This window comes from Cygnus olor, chromosome 10 (genome assembly GCF_009769625.2).
Source record: "Cygnus olor isolate bCygOlo1 chromosome 10, bCygOlo1.pri.v2, whole genome shotgun sequence".
Lineage (NCBI taxonomy): Eukaryota > Metazoa > Chordata > Aves > Anseriformes > Anatidae > Cygnus > Cygnus olor.
The window spans coordinates 1,536,913-1,552,636 of record NC_049178.1 but is presented as its reverse complement, the minus strand read 5'-3'; the positions used below and the strand labels follow the sequence as shown (position 1 = coordinate 1,552,636).

The window sequence follows — 15,724 nt, the reverse complement described above, 5'->3', positions numbered from 1 at the left end:
AATGTTTTTAGTAATTGAGAGAAATGTTTGGACTCTGAGTTTTTTCATGCTGTCTCAGAAATACCTATCTTGTGGTTTAAAATACAAAAGGAGTCAAGGCCTCTGACTGGCACAGTACCAATCCCTCTGTCAAATGCAATAGTCTCAATGGTTTTCTGTGGTGGTCTTATGGAGGAAGATGAGCCTATTTAAAAGGGGTGTAGAACTTGCTTTATAGCACTTGCTCTCTGAACATGAAAAACACTTTTGCTACAAAAAGAAAATAAGAGCTAGACCTTTATTCCTTGGTGATTTAAAATCACAATTTACTTTTGGGGGGGAGGTTTTTAATTGAGGTTGTTAAATGATAAGTGAACTTTTACTTGGGCAGGCAATTGCTTATGAATAAGTTCCATTTTAAAGTAATCTCAATTCCTAGAAGAGGAGTGTCTGGGAAGGAAAAAAAAAAAAGGATAGTTTGATTTCCTTAAAGTATTCTGAAGCTGTTTCTGTTGTCTACAGATCAAGAATTTGAGAACGTGCTTCTTCTCTGTTTTAATTTTATGAGGCCATAGGCAAAAAATAAGAGCAGCTTGTTCTTGCCTGTTCCCAGCTGTGTCTCTCTCCTGTGCTTGACCACCTCTTCGCTGTCTAAATGACTGTTGCTGATCAATACTTACAGAATGCAAAAACTTATTGAGAAGATAAACTGTATCACTGAATTTAGGACTCCTGGGAGGAAGGAAATATATCACTAATTTGGAAGTCTTGCATTGTAGGTCAGGAGAATATGGGCTCTATGGTACAGTAAACTGAAATTCCAATTAATGTCAATGGGTGTTCTGAAGATGACTGAGTTGATTAATTTAAAATATATTGAAGACTTCAAACTGGGGAAGCTGAAGGTCCAGGACTGTGAAGGAAAGAGATGAGTACAGTGTACATGAAAGTGGAATTTCTGCCTTTGCTAATAAGAGGGGATGTAAGAAAACATGAAGCTGCGGAAAGGGCCTGCTCAAGCTGCCATGCCCCAAGGAGAGCCAACCTGTTGGCTGCTCTATGCTGTGGTGAGAAGCATGGCAAGGGAGACAAAAGACAACTGTAAAGGGAGGGGTGGTTGCTGCAGTAGTATTTTTGTTGGAGTTTTGCTTTTGGGTAATATGTGTAATAGAACTAACAGTATGTGTGAGTCGAGACCTCCACAGCTACAGTTTGCTTTGCTTTGGCCTGGAACATGAGCTTGCCTTCTGAGCATGCCTCTCCTGCCCAGCTGCATGGCTCACTGTGAGTGGACTCTGCCTCGGTGCTGTGAGATGCTGTGACAGCAGTTACACAGTGTTGTTGCAGGGACTGTGAGGAGAAAAACTCACTGGCAAGCTGAGAGATGGTACTTGTGTAGAGGCCTACTGCACCCACACAGGTGCAGTGTGAAGGTTATGCCATCTTAAGTCACAGAAGAAAATTGGTGCTAAATGATGGGTTTTATCACTGAGGAATAGAATTAAGAAATGTTACAAAAGTTCAAAACCTACGCTTTAAACATAGATCTTGCTTTTCAGTCTAATGGTGGCTTGACCTCCCCCTGTGTCTGTCGTATTTTTAGTTGTATCCAAACATGCAAGTGCAGTCTCAGTCCAACAAGTAAACCAAAGGGGTTTCATGTGAGTCTCCCTACATGTGTTTTTAAGATGAGGAGAGAGACTCAACGAGGGGTTACAGAGGAACCGGTATCTGATCTTCATGCACTCCTTAATGAATGATGTTTGAATTCTGAATTGCCTTTTGGGAGCCCAAGGTAAAGATGTGCATATCTAACTCAGATAATGCTCAGATGCCTATGGTACATAAGAAAACTTCTAATCCAGAACTAAAGGTTCACCTTGTTGGCAGACTTTGCATGTAATTTGAATATTGTGCATATGCTAACAAAACGCCAAACTTTACTTAGCCTGTGAACTTTTGAACTGATTAAAAGCAGAATTTTTCCACTGTCAAGTTTTCATTAAATTTTAAAATACATAGGTAGGTCTGTGGTGTCAGCAAATAAAGAATTTCTCTGAGCAGGGTTCAGAGTCGGGGCTTGAGGATCTGAATTATTGGATCACTGCTCCAGCTGTTGTGGTGGTACTTTTTATATAGCATTGTACCTATTAGCTAGCAGCTGAGGGCTTCTACGGTGGAGGCATATTTACAGTGCATGCATAATCTTCACAGTTGATGGCTGTTTTCACAGCCTTTCTAATAGAATAGGTTTCCCTGCCCACAACAAACAACTTGCAAGCTCACTGCATCTCTCTTCCTAACCTCTTGCTGAGCCTTGGCAGTCTGGCACCATGGCAGATTCTGCAGCTGTTTTATTTAATGACCTGGAAATGGCATTATACGGGTACAGACTGAGTGTTAACCCGTGATTGATGTGTTATTTCACTAGGTAACTTACTATGTGCGTGTATTAGTGCAGAACAGATTTGTTTCACTGCACACAATAGGTTCATTCTTCACTAGATAAATATAATGTGAGTAATTGCGATTCATGATGTAAATACCTCCATATGAGACTTTTATGAAGTAGTAATGGATTTTGCAGAATATTTTCTCCTACAAAGGATATGATTCCATTGTTTTTAAAGCAACGTAACAGTGTCCATCAGGAGGAGGGCTTCCAAGCTTGCAACTTACAACACTTGGTGTGACTCGATTTGCACTGGGGAGAATAGTTCTGACTGTTCAAACATCCCACCACCTGCTATTTGGGGGTGGCAAAGGGAAAGGGAGGAGGACAGTACTTTTATCATAAGCTTCCCAGTTTTGCTCTAAGTGCAGCGGTTCAGTAGAGGGGGAAAAAAAAAAAACAAAACACAAAAACTTAGGCACCAAAAGGAGATGATGCTTTTAAATTTTGGAAATGCTGATTTGTCAGTGGTGATGTGTAGGAATACAAAATGAAGGTTTGCTTGGTGTGATTAAAGACTATTTTTTGTTTTTCCTCAAGCATGTAGAAACAAAGTGAACAAGAGTGGAATTAAAAGAAAAACATTGCTGTAAACAAAGGGAAAGAGAAAAGATGGTTAAGAATGTGATGGAGAAGAGGAGAAGTTAAGGTTCTAAAGACACAGCTACTTGTGGCAGTACCAGAGAATATCTCCAACATAAGAAGTTTCTTCCTAAATCCTAAACTTTGAAGGGTTTTCTTCAATTATTTCACTTCCTGCCTCTGTGTGTTAGTACCAGTACAGAGATAATATATTTTGTTGCAACAACAGAAGTGCGTTCTGTTTTGGAAAATTAGTAGGTGTTTTGTTGGTGAAGGATCATTGAGAATGAAATATTTGAGGCCAAGAAGAATAGTCCTGTCAACGTAGGATTTAAAAACAAAATAAGTGAAAAACTATCTTAGAGTATGCTTTTAACTCCTATCTATTCATACTTAACTGCAGATTTGTGACTAAATTTTGCTTGCTGGTATGGGAGAAAAAAAAAAAAACAAGTGAAAACCTAATCAGCCAAATAAAGAAAACAAACAAAACCACACACACACAAAACACCAGCCCTTACCTGGCTGCACTTCCACCTCAGATTGCAGTGTTTCCATAAAACTTTTCTTGCTTTCATAATGTGGTAGCATGCCCCTTGATTCTCGGCACTAGAAACTAAATGTGTGAAAATTTACTTTGGCATTACTGTTGGATTCCACTATTTTTCAAATAGGAAATTGTTTTTGCTCCTTATGCTGTCTGGAAACACCAAGATGCACAAAGAATGCTGCAGTTGGTCAGCTCTCTGAAAGGAGAGGTCACACACGTTTGCAGAAATGGATCTTTCTGTTGTGTACGGGAGAAATCCAGCCAACACGATCATGTATTTGGAGAACCCTAACAGGCTTCCCATCTACTAGTGTTTCTAGAATATAGAGAACAGAAGCCTTTCTGTTTTGCTATACCTAAGTTCCTTGCCTATTGAACAAAAAATCTGTAATGAGAAAAATAGTTTAAACTGACTTAGAAAAAACAGCTCAAGTCTATAATTGAAAGAAAGGAAAAGCCAAATAACACAGCTGCTTTATGTAATGGCTAGCCTGTCTTCAAACAACTCGGCTGTGAAATGATGCAAGCCTTGAGATTATTACTTGTCCCCATTGGCAATTTGTATTCTTGAAGAGTGTGTGTGCATGCACTACTGTATTCAGTCTCGGTGGGGGTGGAAGGATGCTGGGTGGTGCTTGTACCAATTGTTTTAAATAAGGTCAGTTAGGACACTTTTTTTTTCTAGATAAATCCCTCATTGCTTCATCTACAGTTTTTAAAAGTGTAAAACTCTGGTTCTCTTGGTAATTCAGTGAAGGCAAAATGCCCAGAAAGATGACATATGTTGTCTTCAGCTACTGCAGTTCCCTGGTCTTACACTTTTGAAGCTGTAGCTGCTGCTTTAAGAAATGCTGCTTGAAGTGTCTGCTGTTGTGGAGTGCTGCTGTTCTCTGACAACAGAGCCATGTTAGCAGATGTTCCCCAGGATAGTATGAAAGAGATGATCAGCTTTGTTAAAGGGTTGTCTTGACTGTATGCATCAGTAGGTTAAAGGCTGGACATGTGCTGATTATACCTGGAATAACTTCCAGCGTTGTCTCAGGAAACAAGTAGCCTTTTGTTTGCCTGGATTTGGAGATCTTGTCTCTTCAGAGCTCTGCAGCTTCTCAGCAGTGGTGGCTACTTCTCTTTGCCTATGGTTAATTAGCTTACTTAACCAACAGAGGTGACAGTAGATCCACTAGCTTTGTGACAAGTGTAATACCATAGATTTTCCAGTTGTGCCTTTATTGATGTGAATAGCTTGGCCTAAAGGATCCAGAAAAAGTATTTAGTTGCAACTTGATCCCTCCCCAGTCTCCTTCAATCTCAGTTGTGTGTGTGTGTGCATGTGTACGGTTGTCTCTTTTTTTCTTAAAACTTTGATTTGCTTGCTTAGCAGAGTGAGGGCAACAATAGTAATGCCAGCCATTACCTGCTGTCATGTGAGGGGAGCACCGTTTGAATGGGGGAAGCTGTCTTAGGAGTCCCTTCATCAAGACTGAGTTGTTTAGTGCCATTCTGTCACTTGTAGGCAATGAATTTCCAACCTTGTGCCATGGTGCAGCATCCTGATGAAATGTATCAGCAAGAATTCTGACTTTTAATATTCAAGTATGATATAAATTTGTATGTAACATGGATGTCTGTGCTTTTTAATCTCCTCCTAGGATTTCCTCTTCTGAACCGAGGAAGCAGTAAGTCAAATCACTACAGTGATTACAAAAGTATCTATTATATAAAAGCATTGAAGTATGTGTATCAGTTAACATATTACATGAAAATATGTAGGTGTAGAGTCTCAGATATGCAGCTATATTCTATTATCTGAGTACTACCACAAAGCTGTTAACAAACAGGAACTCCTATTGAAGTCTTGCAGTGATAATTATTTTTTTCCTTTAAAAATAAACTGAATTCAGATCTTAAATAGCATGAAAGAAAGTAGGGAGTTTCCTGGAACAGCTGCTTGGGAGGAGAGTTTTAAACAGCAAGTAGATGACACCTTGGGTGGAGGTTTCCTGGTGAGAAATAAAACCAAAGTGAATTAGCAATGCGCTGAGCAGGTCAGTGGTCTCAATCAGTAGCGGATGATAATAGGTACTGAGCTGGCGGCTTTGGCGCTTGATTACTAGGCAAGCATCACATGTGCATAGTGCATCTGATATGGATGGCTCTGCATAAATTTCTGACACCCCCCGTTCTGGAGGCTGGGTAGCTGCTGTAGGTTGGATTTGTGGTAATGACAGAAGTGACCAGAGGCCGTGATTTCAGTGCTTTCTGTTTTCCAGCAGTAAGACTGGGCAGCAGTCTGTATAAGTTGGAAGGTAACGTAGGATGACATGGCTTTTGCTACATCTATAGAGGAGGCTGCAAGTATTGAATCTAGGCATGAAAGGAGTCAGAAAACTGTTCAGGGAATTTTGGATGCTTTTGTGAGGAAAAAGGGGAATACTATTCTGTTACTTGGCAATAGAGAAAACTGAGAACTCAAAATAGAGACTGACAGCAGTGGGTTTGTAGAGGAATAAAATGATGGTGGTGGGGAGGGGGGAATAAACATATTGGAGGAAAAATAGGCAGTCTTCCTTCTCAGGGGTCAAACTGTGTACCAGACTGCATAATGTTCAGGAGAAGCTCTTTGAGCTTTATCTCTTAAGCTTTCCTGTGAAACACTGACAAGATGTTGTTTCACTTTCTTCTAGCAGCCTTCAGATCTAATTCCAAAAATACAGTTTTGGAGAGAGTTAAGCCCATCTTCCATGAATATGGGGAGGGTTATTTCTAGTGATGTCTGGAAGGTGGAAGGCCTGGTAACTGCACTTTTTTTATGCCTTTTTTTTGAGGGTGAAGTCCTTGATAAATGGCATACACTACTGATTAACAAAATATCACCTTAACCAAAGGGTGGTGTCACTGGTCTTTTGTAGTTAATTATAAAGCATAACCACTTTGATCAAATGTATCAAATCCTTTATATTTATTTTAATCCCCAAGTTTATAACAAATTAAAGATGAAGAATAAGTGTTTTCCTGACGAGGGTGGGAAAAAAGCAACTCAGAGCACTGAGGTGGGCTATTGCTTGTAATGTTTAGAAAAGTTTGGCTCAGGACTTTGTTTCTTGTATATTTGCTATTGCCTACCTAGTATCGGTTGCTTTTGAGTAGAATCATAGTGTAAAATGGCATTTGTTCCTTGTGCAGTCATAGGAAGGATGGCTATATTATGGCCTGAAGTTGTTAGTTTTGTTGTTTAAAATAGAGAGAGACATTAAAAAATAATGAATGTGGCCTGAGTGTCTTTCTTAGTGTCTTTTTCTTAGTGTCTTTCTTAGGCAGTGTTAGTGACATGATGTATTAACGGCCTGTGAAATAGAAATGCATGCTCTGGCAAATGTTTTTCCTTATTAGTATATTTATGGCCATTAGTTTTGCTTTTACTTTACATCTTTTAAACATACACCTGCTTTAATTCATTTTTAAACTAACCTATTGCTTTTAGCAAATGAAGCCTGAGCATCCCAGGGTATGTGGTGTCAAGTGAGATTATTAACAGAAGTAGAACTGGACCACTTAGACACAAGTCAATTTGAAACCCCAGTGTGAGAGATAATCCTGTAGGTTTTTCTGTGATAGGGTAGTGGTCTTTGTGGTGCCAGAGGCATTCATTATGCTCAACTCCAGCATTTCCACTGATTCTGGGTGTTGGAGGAGTATTGTCCTAATACAAGATCTGTTTCATCAGCTTATAGGGAGCAAGATTTCAACTAACGCTTGCTAGAACAAGCAGCTTGTGTTAGTGGGGAAAGGAAAAAGCCATCCTAAATTTGGTTCTTACCCAGAGTAACAGTAACCACTGAAGAAGGGAAGCTTGATTCACATAAAGCAGTAAGTCTTAAATAGGCTTTACCAGGTTGCTGTTGTGACCTTAGTACAACTAATGAATTACCTAATCTCTTTTATTCAAGGTTAAATAAATTAATTTTAAACTTCAAATAGTTAAATATATTTGCCATTTCCCAGTATTATTTTAGTCTAATTGGAGCTTGTTTGCCTTTTGATAATCCTTGGTGGTCTTACTCTGCGACTGTGATCAGGTATTTAAGACTTGCTCTTCAGGATTTTTTGTATGTTGATTGATTTCTTTCTTTTTTTTTTTTTTTAATAAGCCAATGGAATTAATTATCATATGCTTGTTTTATATGCATGCTATTTCCAATAGTATTTTAAGAGAAGTTTGATTTTCAGGATCAATGTTTGTGATAAATAAACAAGACTCACCAGAATGACAGAGCAGAAATATATCACAAGTTCACCTAGAATTACACAAAACTCATTTTCATTAACATCTCACAACAGGCAACTGTTGACTAAACTGCCAGTTCCTTGATCTGATATTCAAGACTTCAGAAAAGTTGTATTTCCACCTCAAAATTCATGATTGTGATGCAGGAATTAACCAGTGACAGAGTTATAGGCCTCTGAAGTGTCTAATGGCTCTACGTAATTACTTGACATAATGCTGTCGTGTGGATCAAAAGCCATACTGCTTTCAACTTCATAGTAAAGGCAGTATTTTGAAAATGTTAGTCTAAAGTTTATGGGTTGCATTCATTTGTATGGTTGGAAACTTAACCTCCCTGAAGATGTGACAGGTCAACAGATGAGACTTCAGCAATCAATGCAAAAGAAGCTCTCCCTGAGAGTCTCCTCAGTACTATTTCCTTTTGGTTCTGGGCAGGTTTCTAACAAGTCATCTCCACACTTAAATACGTCATTTTTTGGCATCCAGTGTCTGTGTCCCTACTACTGCAAAGATCTCAAGTAAGAGCAATGCTTTTCCTTACCTTTTGAAGTCTGGGTTTTGGGTTTAAAGTCAATCCTGGGGACCCTTGTCGGAGGAATTTGCAAGGTTTAGATGAACTTTGACATACCATTGTAGATGTGACTAGGGGCTTCATTCTAGTGTATAGACAGTAGTAATTAGCACTCAAATATGTTGTGGCCTTTAGACTTCATTTCTATTGGCAGAGGAAAAAATGCTCGTTTTGTTTGTTTCCATATGTTAGAGCCCTCAATTATAGTTTATCATTTTTAGGTCCTTTCTTCAGTCTTGAAGTATTTCGAATGCATTGAAAGCATTAACGTTTACAACCTAGCACTAGCCTTGGGAGTAAAAAGGTAATTTATTTGCTTAGTGAGGAGTTCATTTCCTAGCTTGACGCTCAAAAGAAACCAAATGTAGACTTTGTCTTAATAGTAGAAAATTCAAAATAAACAAAGCTTATGTAAAATGGCATGAACAGACTAGAGCTACAGTGGACTGCTGAAATTGGATTTGGTTAGCTATAAACATCATTAGCTTAAAGCATTCTAGCTTACCATGCAGTGTGAGCTCTCATAGGCTGGGATGTGATAATGCTTTGCTCTTTTACATTTTAACTCCTTGTGGAGATGCTGAAGCCAGCTGAACATAGGCTTTGTAGAAGCTAAATTAGCCATGCGTTCCCTGAGGGTTTATGGCAAACTGTGAGGTTTATTTGGTGTCGAAGTGTGCTGAAGATAACATGGCAGTAGCCTAAAATGCTACATATTAATTTTATGTATTAGGATTTTTCAAGTCTGCATTTATTCTCATGTAACAGATTGTATCTGTAAACATAGGTTGCATATATCGTTAATATTCTTGTGAACTGAAATATTGGACCTAAACAGTATATGCAAACCAGATGATGACACAGCAAACTTGCTCACAAAATACTGATGTGGCTTAGAAATCTTGTAGCATTTTTATTTTCACAAGTTGCTAGCTCATGTGCATTATGTGGAATTGTGATAATTTAATCCAGTGAGTAATGTTACTTGACCTCAATCTTTGTTGTAAGTGGCTTGGAAATGGTATGGGAATGTCTCCTTATTGACTAATAAAACACTTAGATTTATACACATGGGACCTTCATAAAATTCAAAGAATACGTGTACATATGTTAAGTCTCTACAGAATAGGTCTAATGCAGCCTCCTACTCTCTGATGTACAGCTCACTTGAAACAAGGAAACCCGTGTTCTCACTGCGTGCAAACACTATTTGATGAATCCTTCTACCATTGGGTTGTTTCTAAATAAATCCTGAGCATTCAGATTTTGCCTTTTATCTGACAATCTCGAAGTGCTTTGTGAAGCTGAAATGTCATTTGTTATTCCTCTACCTCTGTCTTCATTTTCCATGTGTGTCTACATAAAACATACTTAGAGAAATAAGGGAAAAGTGGCGTGCAGGTTAAAGGCTGGAAAATTTTTCAGTATAGGACATATAGCTCCCTCATACAATTAACTTAATATTTCACTTCCTCCTTTTTTCCCCTCTGTACTTCCCACTTCCTATGTTCAAAGGGTCATCATTTTGGAAAAACATTTCAAAGAAGATGTATGTGTGGGGGGGACATCTTCATCTCTTAGTCCAAACGAAAAAGGCCCTGTGGGGAACACAGTTGAAGATTTAAAGCTTTGTGCTTAGAACCACTGAGTAATACAATACAAAGCAATTAATAACACCACAATGTGTAGTGTAGCTAAGACTTATCTATTTTTGCAGTATCTGAATTTTCTGATATGTGGAATATAGCTAAACTGACATATTCCCTCCTCCCCACCTTTATTAATAAACTTTTTGTGGAAGTCACTTGCATCTTCAGCAGGCTTTTAGCACTTTAGCCTTCTGCATTTATTTTTCTCTTTAGATTAAACAATTGTAGATAAGAAGCATCAGAAAAAAAATACAATAAACATTTGTGTTAATTATATCGTTTCCTCCTACTCTTCTCCCATGCACCATATGTTCTCCCCTCTCTTAAGTCTCTCCATTGATTTTTTTTTTTTATTAGGACTTGATACGTGTCTAATCAAAGACCTCAAAGTACACCGGTGCGAATACGACCCTATTCATGCACCCTTCTATCAGTTTAAATATATCTGTAGGTAGACAGAGGAAAACAATGGGAATTGTCAGGTGAAGTTACTCTGTGTCTATCTGCCGGACTTTCCCTTCATCTGTTTCCTGCCTCAGCCTTTGTGTTAAATCTCATGTTACCCTTTGCACTTGACCTGTCTTTCCCTCTTTTTTTTCAGTCCCTTGGTTGTTTTTTTGAATGTGGTTCACTGTAAAAGCTCTGGAGATTCATCAGCTTTCTGACCATGCCTGTGACTTTCTATTGCAACACTTTGTTGTTAATTCATGTGTCCGAATTTTTCTGCTTTCATGGAGAAAGTGGATTCTTTCATTTTCTGAGGTAATAAAATGTGCCATTATATACTTGATCATCAGACAGAGCAGGCGATTAGATGAGATGTTTTGTATTTTAAAAACGGGCTGTGGGAGGATCCAAGTTAGTACACTTGTACGAGGGGCTCTGCTTCTGAGGCTGCTGCCATGTAAATAACTTTCCTGCACTTAGTGCTGAGATGCCACTACAGTTTTAGGAGCATCACTTCTCTGATCAGTTATCTATATGCACGTTTTTCTAGTGGGACCAGCGTTTAACAGCTGAATCTGGAAGAATCTTGATCTATAAAAGTGTAAGTGCATGATAGAAATGCTACATTACTTTCAAAATCTAACTTCATTATTTTGCTTCTCTGAAACTTAGTTTTTTTCTGACTTTGTTCCAGAACATCACAAGGCTGTGCATTAATAATGATGTACACTCCCACCTCCCCATTATAAAGGATTCAAACCTTTTGGCCAAACTTAATGCTTAACTATTTATTTTCCTTGGTCCTCATGCAAGCCCACTTTAGGGAAAGTTTCTGCATCCACCTCATGAGGACAATGTGGTGGTGGTGGAAACCGTAACATTGGTTTTGGACCTGGTGCCTTGCCTGCAGTGATCTCTGTTCCAGGCATAGCCAGTGGTAGTCGGGCCAGGACATGATGCCAGCCCTCTTCTCTTGTGACGGGAAACTTGCCACTTCTAGAGGCTTATACGTGCATGTGTGTTAAACCACTGCTACAGCACAGTCAGTGAGTGGAAAGCCCTACTGAAAAGAGCTAAATAACTGCATGAACTTATTGGTGTGTGTTAATGCAAGATGCAGAGAGCGCGCTACAGTTTAAGGCATGCAGATGTCTGTTAATGCCAAAGGTGGTTGCTGGTCTTGTGCTAGGAGTATCAATATTTTTTTTTTCTGAGACTAACGATAGTAGAAATAAGATTTTTATACTAAATGAATGTAACTGACCAGTTATATATGAAAAAGGTACAAAATGTGAATCTGGTATGATAGTGAGTGTCTAATAGTCAAGGCTGGACAACTGACTGTCATCTTTTCATAGTAATTAGTGGTGGTTTTAATGTATGTTAAATTTCTTGGGCTATTGAACATAGACACATTGTATGTGCCTTCAGAAAGTTTCCAGGGCTTCTGATAATTCCTTGAAGAATGAAGCTAGCTGTTACTTGTCATCAGTGAACTGTGTGCTGTCTTAATTGAGACAGGTGAAGATCTGCGTTAATGTAAAAACTAAGCTTGAGTCCCACAAGTTAGTATTACAATTCTCTATCCTGATGTGATTTTGAAAATGTTTTTTTTTAAAGCTCAAAAAAAAAACCAACCACGATTAGTGAGGCAGTCCACCTCAGTTCCTATTTCCTTCCGAGTTCTGAAAGTAGTAGTGTTTATGTAATACGTTCAAAGGAGCATGTAATTCATTATATATGGTTAGTCAGCCATGTGCATTTTTACATTTCTGCCTGTAGGTAGGCTGAACACCTGGTGACATGGCAGCGTATTTAAAACACTGTTTAGAAAATCCACAGTAACAGCACGGTTTTGAGCAGTTAAATAATACACAAAACAGCACCAGCATCCCTTCTCACAAATTCCTTCATTGCCTTCAAATGAAGGCGGTGGTATGGGCAGGAATATATATTGGCTATCCCTGGGTGATGGCTGGTGTGTGATGAGAGGTGCGGTGCCCTATGCCACTCTTGTTCTATACGGTTTACCTAAGCCGGTCTTCCTGACTTTAAACTTCCAGCTGTATTTGAGGAAGCAGAAAGCTTTCATCAGCCAGGTGTTAATCAGAGATTTTTGGTATCTTAAAGCAAACTGTTTGGTGCTCTTAGAAATGGTAATGTGGGGGGGGGAAAGGAAAAAAAAAAAAAAAAAGTATTGCATATCTAGCTTCAAGACAGCAACTGTTAAACAACTACAGTATGCAAAGGCAGGGTGCATGTTCTGGGGGTTTTAATTCTAGCCCGAGAGGGAAGAAACAAGCCCCCCAGAGCGGCCGCGGAGCTGCACCGTGTGATGCAAGGATGACTCAGCCCGGGCTCAGCTCATCCCCAGGTCTTGCCACGCTTATTTCCATTAAAGTTCAACCGCTATTTTTAAGTCTGTGCCTTTGGTGGAGAAGGTGAGAAGGGAGCAGAGGGCGAGAAACAAAAGCAAAAGGAGGGAGGGAGGGAGGGCTCCCAATCGCACCAACAACCCAAATACCTGAACCAATCCCTCCGGCTCCCCACGCTGCCCTCGCCGTGGTGGAGCTCGGAAGCCGCTCTTCCCTCCGGCAAGGGGCTCCGGCGAGCGCAGATCGCTCCCCCGTTCCTAGGCTCCCGCCGCTTAGCCCGCACCGATTCACTTCTGCTGCATTTCTTTCTCTTCCTTCGCCGAGCCGCGGCTCGCCCCCAGCCCTGGGCGAGCGGGGAGGGAGCCGGGGCCGGGTTCCGGGACGCCGGGGCCGGGCTCGGCGGGGCCGCCTCGGGCTCCGCAGCCCCCCCCCGGCGATGTGCAGCGCTCCGTCCCGGAGGGGCCGGCTCCCGGCAGCATCCTCGGTCCGCTGCCGCCGTGCGGAGGCACCCTCCCGCCGGGGCGGCTCCTCCCGTGCCTGCCTCTGCCTCGGCGCCATCCCGTTAAAAGGCTGCTGCTCCCGCACCGCCGGCCCAATGTCTGGGCTCGCTCCGGCCGGGCTGGAGGCTGCGGGCTGCCGGCGAGGGGGAGGAGACCTCTAGGCAGCCTGCCCTGCCGCCAAGTGAGCGGGACCCGCGAGAAGACAGCCGCCCCCGGCTGGAATCGAGAGGCTGCTCGCTTGCTTCTGAGGGCACTTTGGAGCAGTAGCAGGTCGCTGAAGTAACTCCGGCACGCTGCTGACTGCGGAGTTGTAAAGAACTACGTGCAAGTGGCTGCAGTAGTGCTGGAGAACGCTTTGCTGTTACCGGGGACACAATAGTTTTCAAGTCATTAGAGCTTCGCTTCTGGTCCTCTCCTTCCATTACACAGACAGAGTCATTCTTGGAAGGGATGAGGATGGAGCTGTGATTTCTTCCAGTGGCGCTCTGGTGGAGTGGGCAAGGGTGGGGAAAGAGGCTTTAGAAGCAAAACCCCACAGCTGCTACGTTCAGATTCACTTGAATTTCCCCACATTTTTTCAGGCGTAGGGAGACACAATGCTAGAGAACTTGAATCTTCTTCGGGCTTTTTGGGGTCTTTTCTTTATCTTCTGGACTGCTTTTAACACAGCCGTAGTGGATCTGGTTGGATCGGAGCAGCAGATCCCCTTGTCTGTGTAAGTCTTTTCATGCTATTTCTCTCAGGACCGTGGTCAAGAATGAGAACTTGCCTGCTCAAGTTTTTATTTTATTTTTATATATTTATTGCAGGTATTTGACTGTTCAAGGCACCTTTGCTCCTCTGTCAGCTGTTTCTGAAATCATAGTCCTTAACATGTGTGGCAGTACTTAAATTTTATTCTAGTGCATGTGTTAGTGGAATACATGGCTGTGGAGTCTTACCTTAAACGCTTCTATTTAGCATAGTTGATATTATCTTAACTCATGCAAGAAGTTATCATTTGGAACTGTTCTGCTGTTCTACCTGCTCCTCTTCTTTCTGTGGGCATAGATTATATTGTGCAAAAGCATGTCTCTGTACAAGTTGATTGTTTAATTTTTAAAAGTGCAGGTTAGGTGGTTCTGTATCGCAGGCCTTACCTTGGCACAGCATCTGCCGTGTGCTTGTACTTGAACAGCTCTGCTAATCTTTTGCTGTGCCTAGGTTCCTTTGAGCTCTTTAATGCAAAATTGCTTGAATCCTTATGAGTGCAGCTGAAGCTGCTACAGTCTGTGTTGCTTGCTATGACATGTGTATTACATTTCTTCCTGTCTCGTTTTTTTTTCCCCTCACAGTGTAAAGCTCTGGGCCTCAGCATTTGGTGGGGAGATCAAATCTATTGCAGCCAAGTACTCAGGTTCCCAGCTCCTGCAGAAGGTAAGGATCTCTTTGATTGTAATAAGGAAGGATTTTAAGGAGAAAATGGAGCCAGATTTAATTTTTTTTCATAGGAAAGCAGAGCAGTGCATCCTTTGGTCGAAGATCTATTTTTGTATTGCATGCTAGTCCCTGATGACTCTTTGCATTGCACTGCACTATCTGGAGGCTCCTTGATTATACTGAGTTGTTTTTTGGGGGATGATTTTTTTTGTTATTATTAGAAAGTAAACTCCAACGTTTATTTGTTGAAGTCAAGGTTGAAGCCTAGATTGTGGGTATTTCGTCTAGTTGCTGCATTGTGGTGATGATGTTTCTGTGTAGGAACAGCTGCTCCTTATGAAAAATGGTAACTTCACTCAAGGAGCAGAACTAGGGCATATTTTATTATTTTCACCCTGTGCTGTATTTATGCAATTGTATTAGGAAAAGAAGGCTGCACTGTTGTTTGTCATCTCTACAGTTTTTACAATCCCATTATTCCCCAATCATCTCAACCCAGTGCTGGGATGTATTACATCATTACAGATAAAAGGAATGAATGTGGTTATCTTCTAGCTCAGCTGCACAGCTGGGTAATAAGCTAGTGAAGTATTGCAAAAACTTGAGAAATTGGTATAAGTCTGTGTAATTGGGGCAGGGGGGTAATGAGAAAGGGGATTTGAATATGAGGTAGATATTGGACTGGATACAGTCCTCAATTTAAATATGCAACCTATACTGAAGTTCTGTGTTGTAGACAGTTTATTTTTATAGTAGGTGCTGGAAAAGGCATCGTGAAAGACTAAAATATATTAAAAACTTTAAGACTGTGATTTTGCAGTGTTTAATACGTGATATGGAAATGGAAAAACACTGAGACAATCTCTGACTAGAGACCACTCATGCAACCCATATGTTAAATTTCTGCTGCTTTTA

General features: G+C 40.7%; 1 protein-coding gene across 9 annotated transcripts in view; it reads left to right on the top strand.

Annotated features, from left to right (window-relative positions):
- The window catches only part of CACNA2D3 (calcium voltage-gated channel auxiliary subunit alpha2delta 3), a 493,098-nt gene that overhangs the window by 21,905 nt on the left and 455,469 nt on the right, over positions 1 to 15,724 (top strand). For 3 of the 9 annotated variants that reach the window (XM_040568221.1, XM_040568220.1, XM_040568218.1), the window contains exons 1-2: positions 13,263 to 14,105; positions 14,725 to 14,806. In XM_040568221.1, the coding sequence (XP_040424155.1) occupies positions 13,987 to 14,105; positions 14,725 to 14,806 (201 nt within the window). In that variant the 5' untranslated portion in view covers positions 13,263 to 13,986. Of the gene's footprint in view, positions 1 to 12,441; positions 12,957 to 13,259; positions 14,106 to 14,724; positions 14,807 to 15,724 lie in introns of those variants that run through there. The other 6 variants (XM_040568219.1, XM_040568222.1, XR_005822833.1 and 3 more) reach the window with 6 other exon arrangements.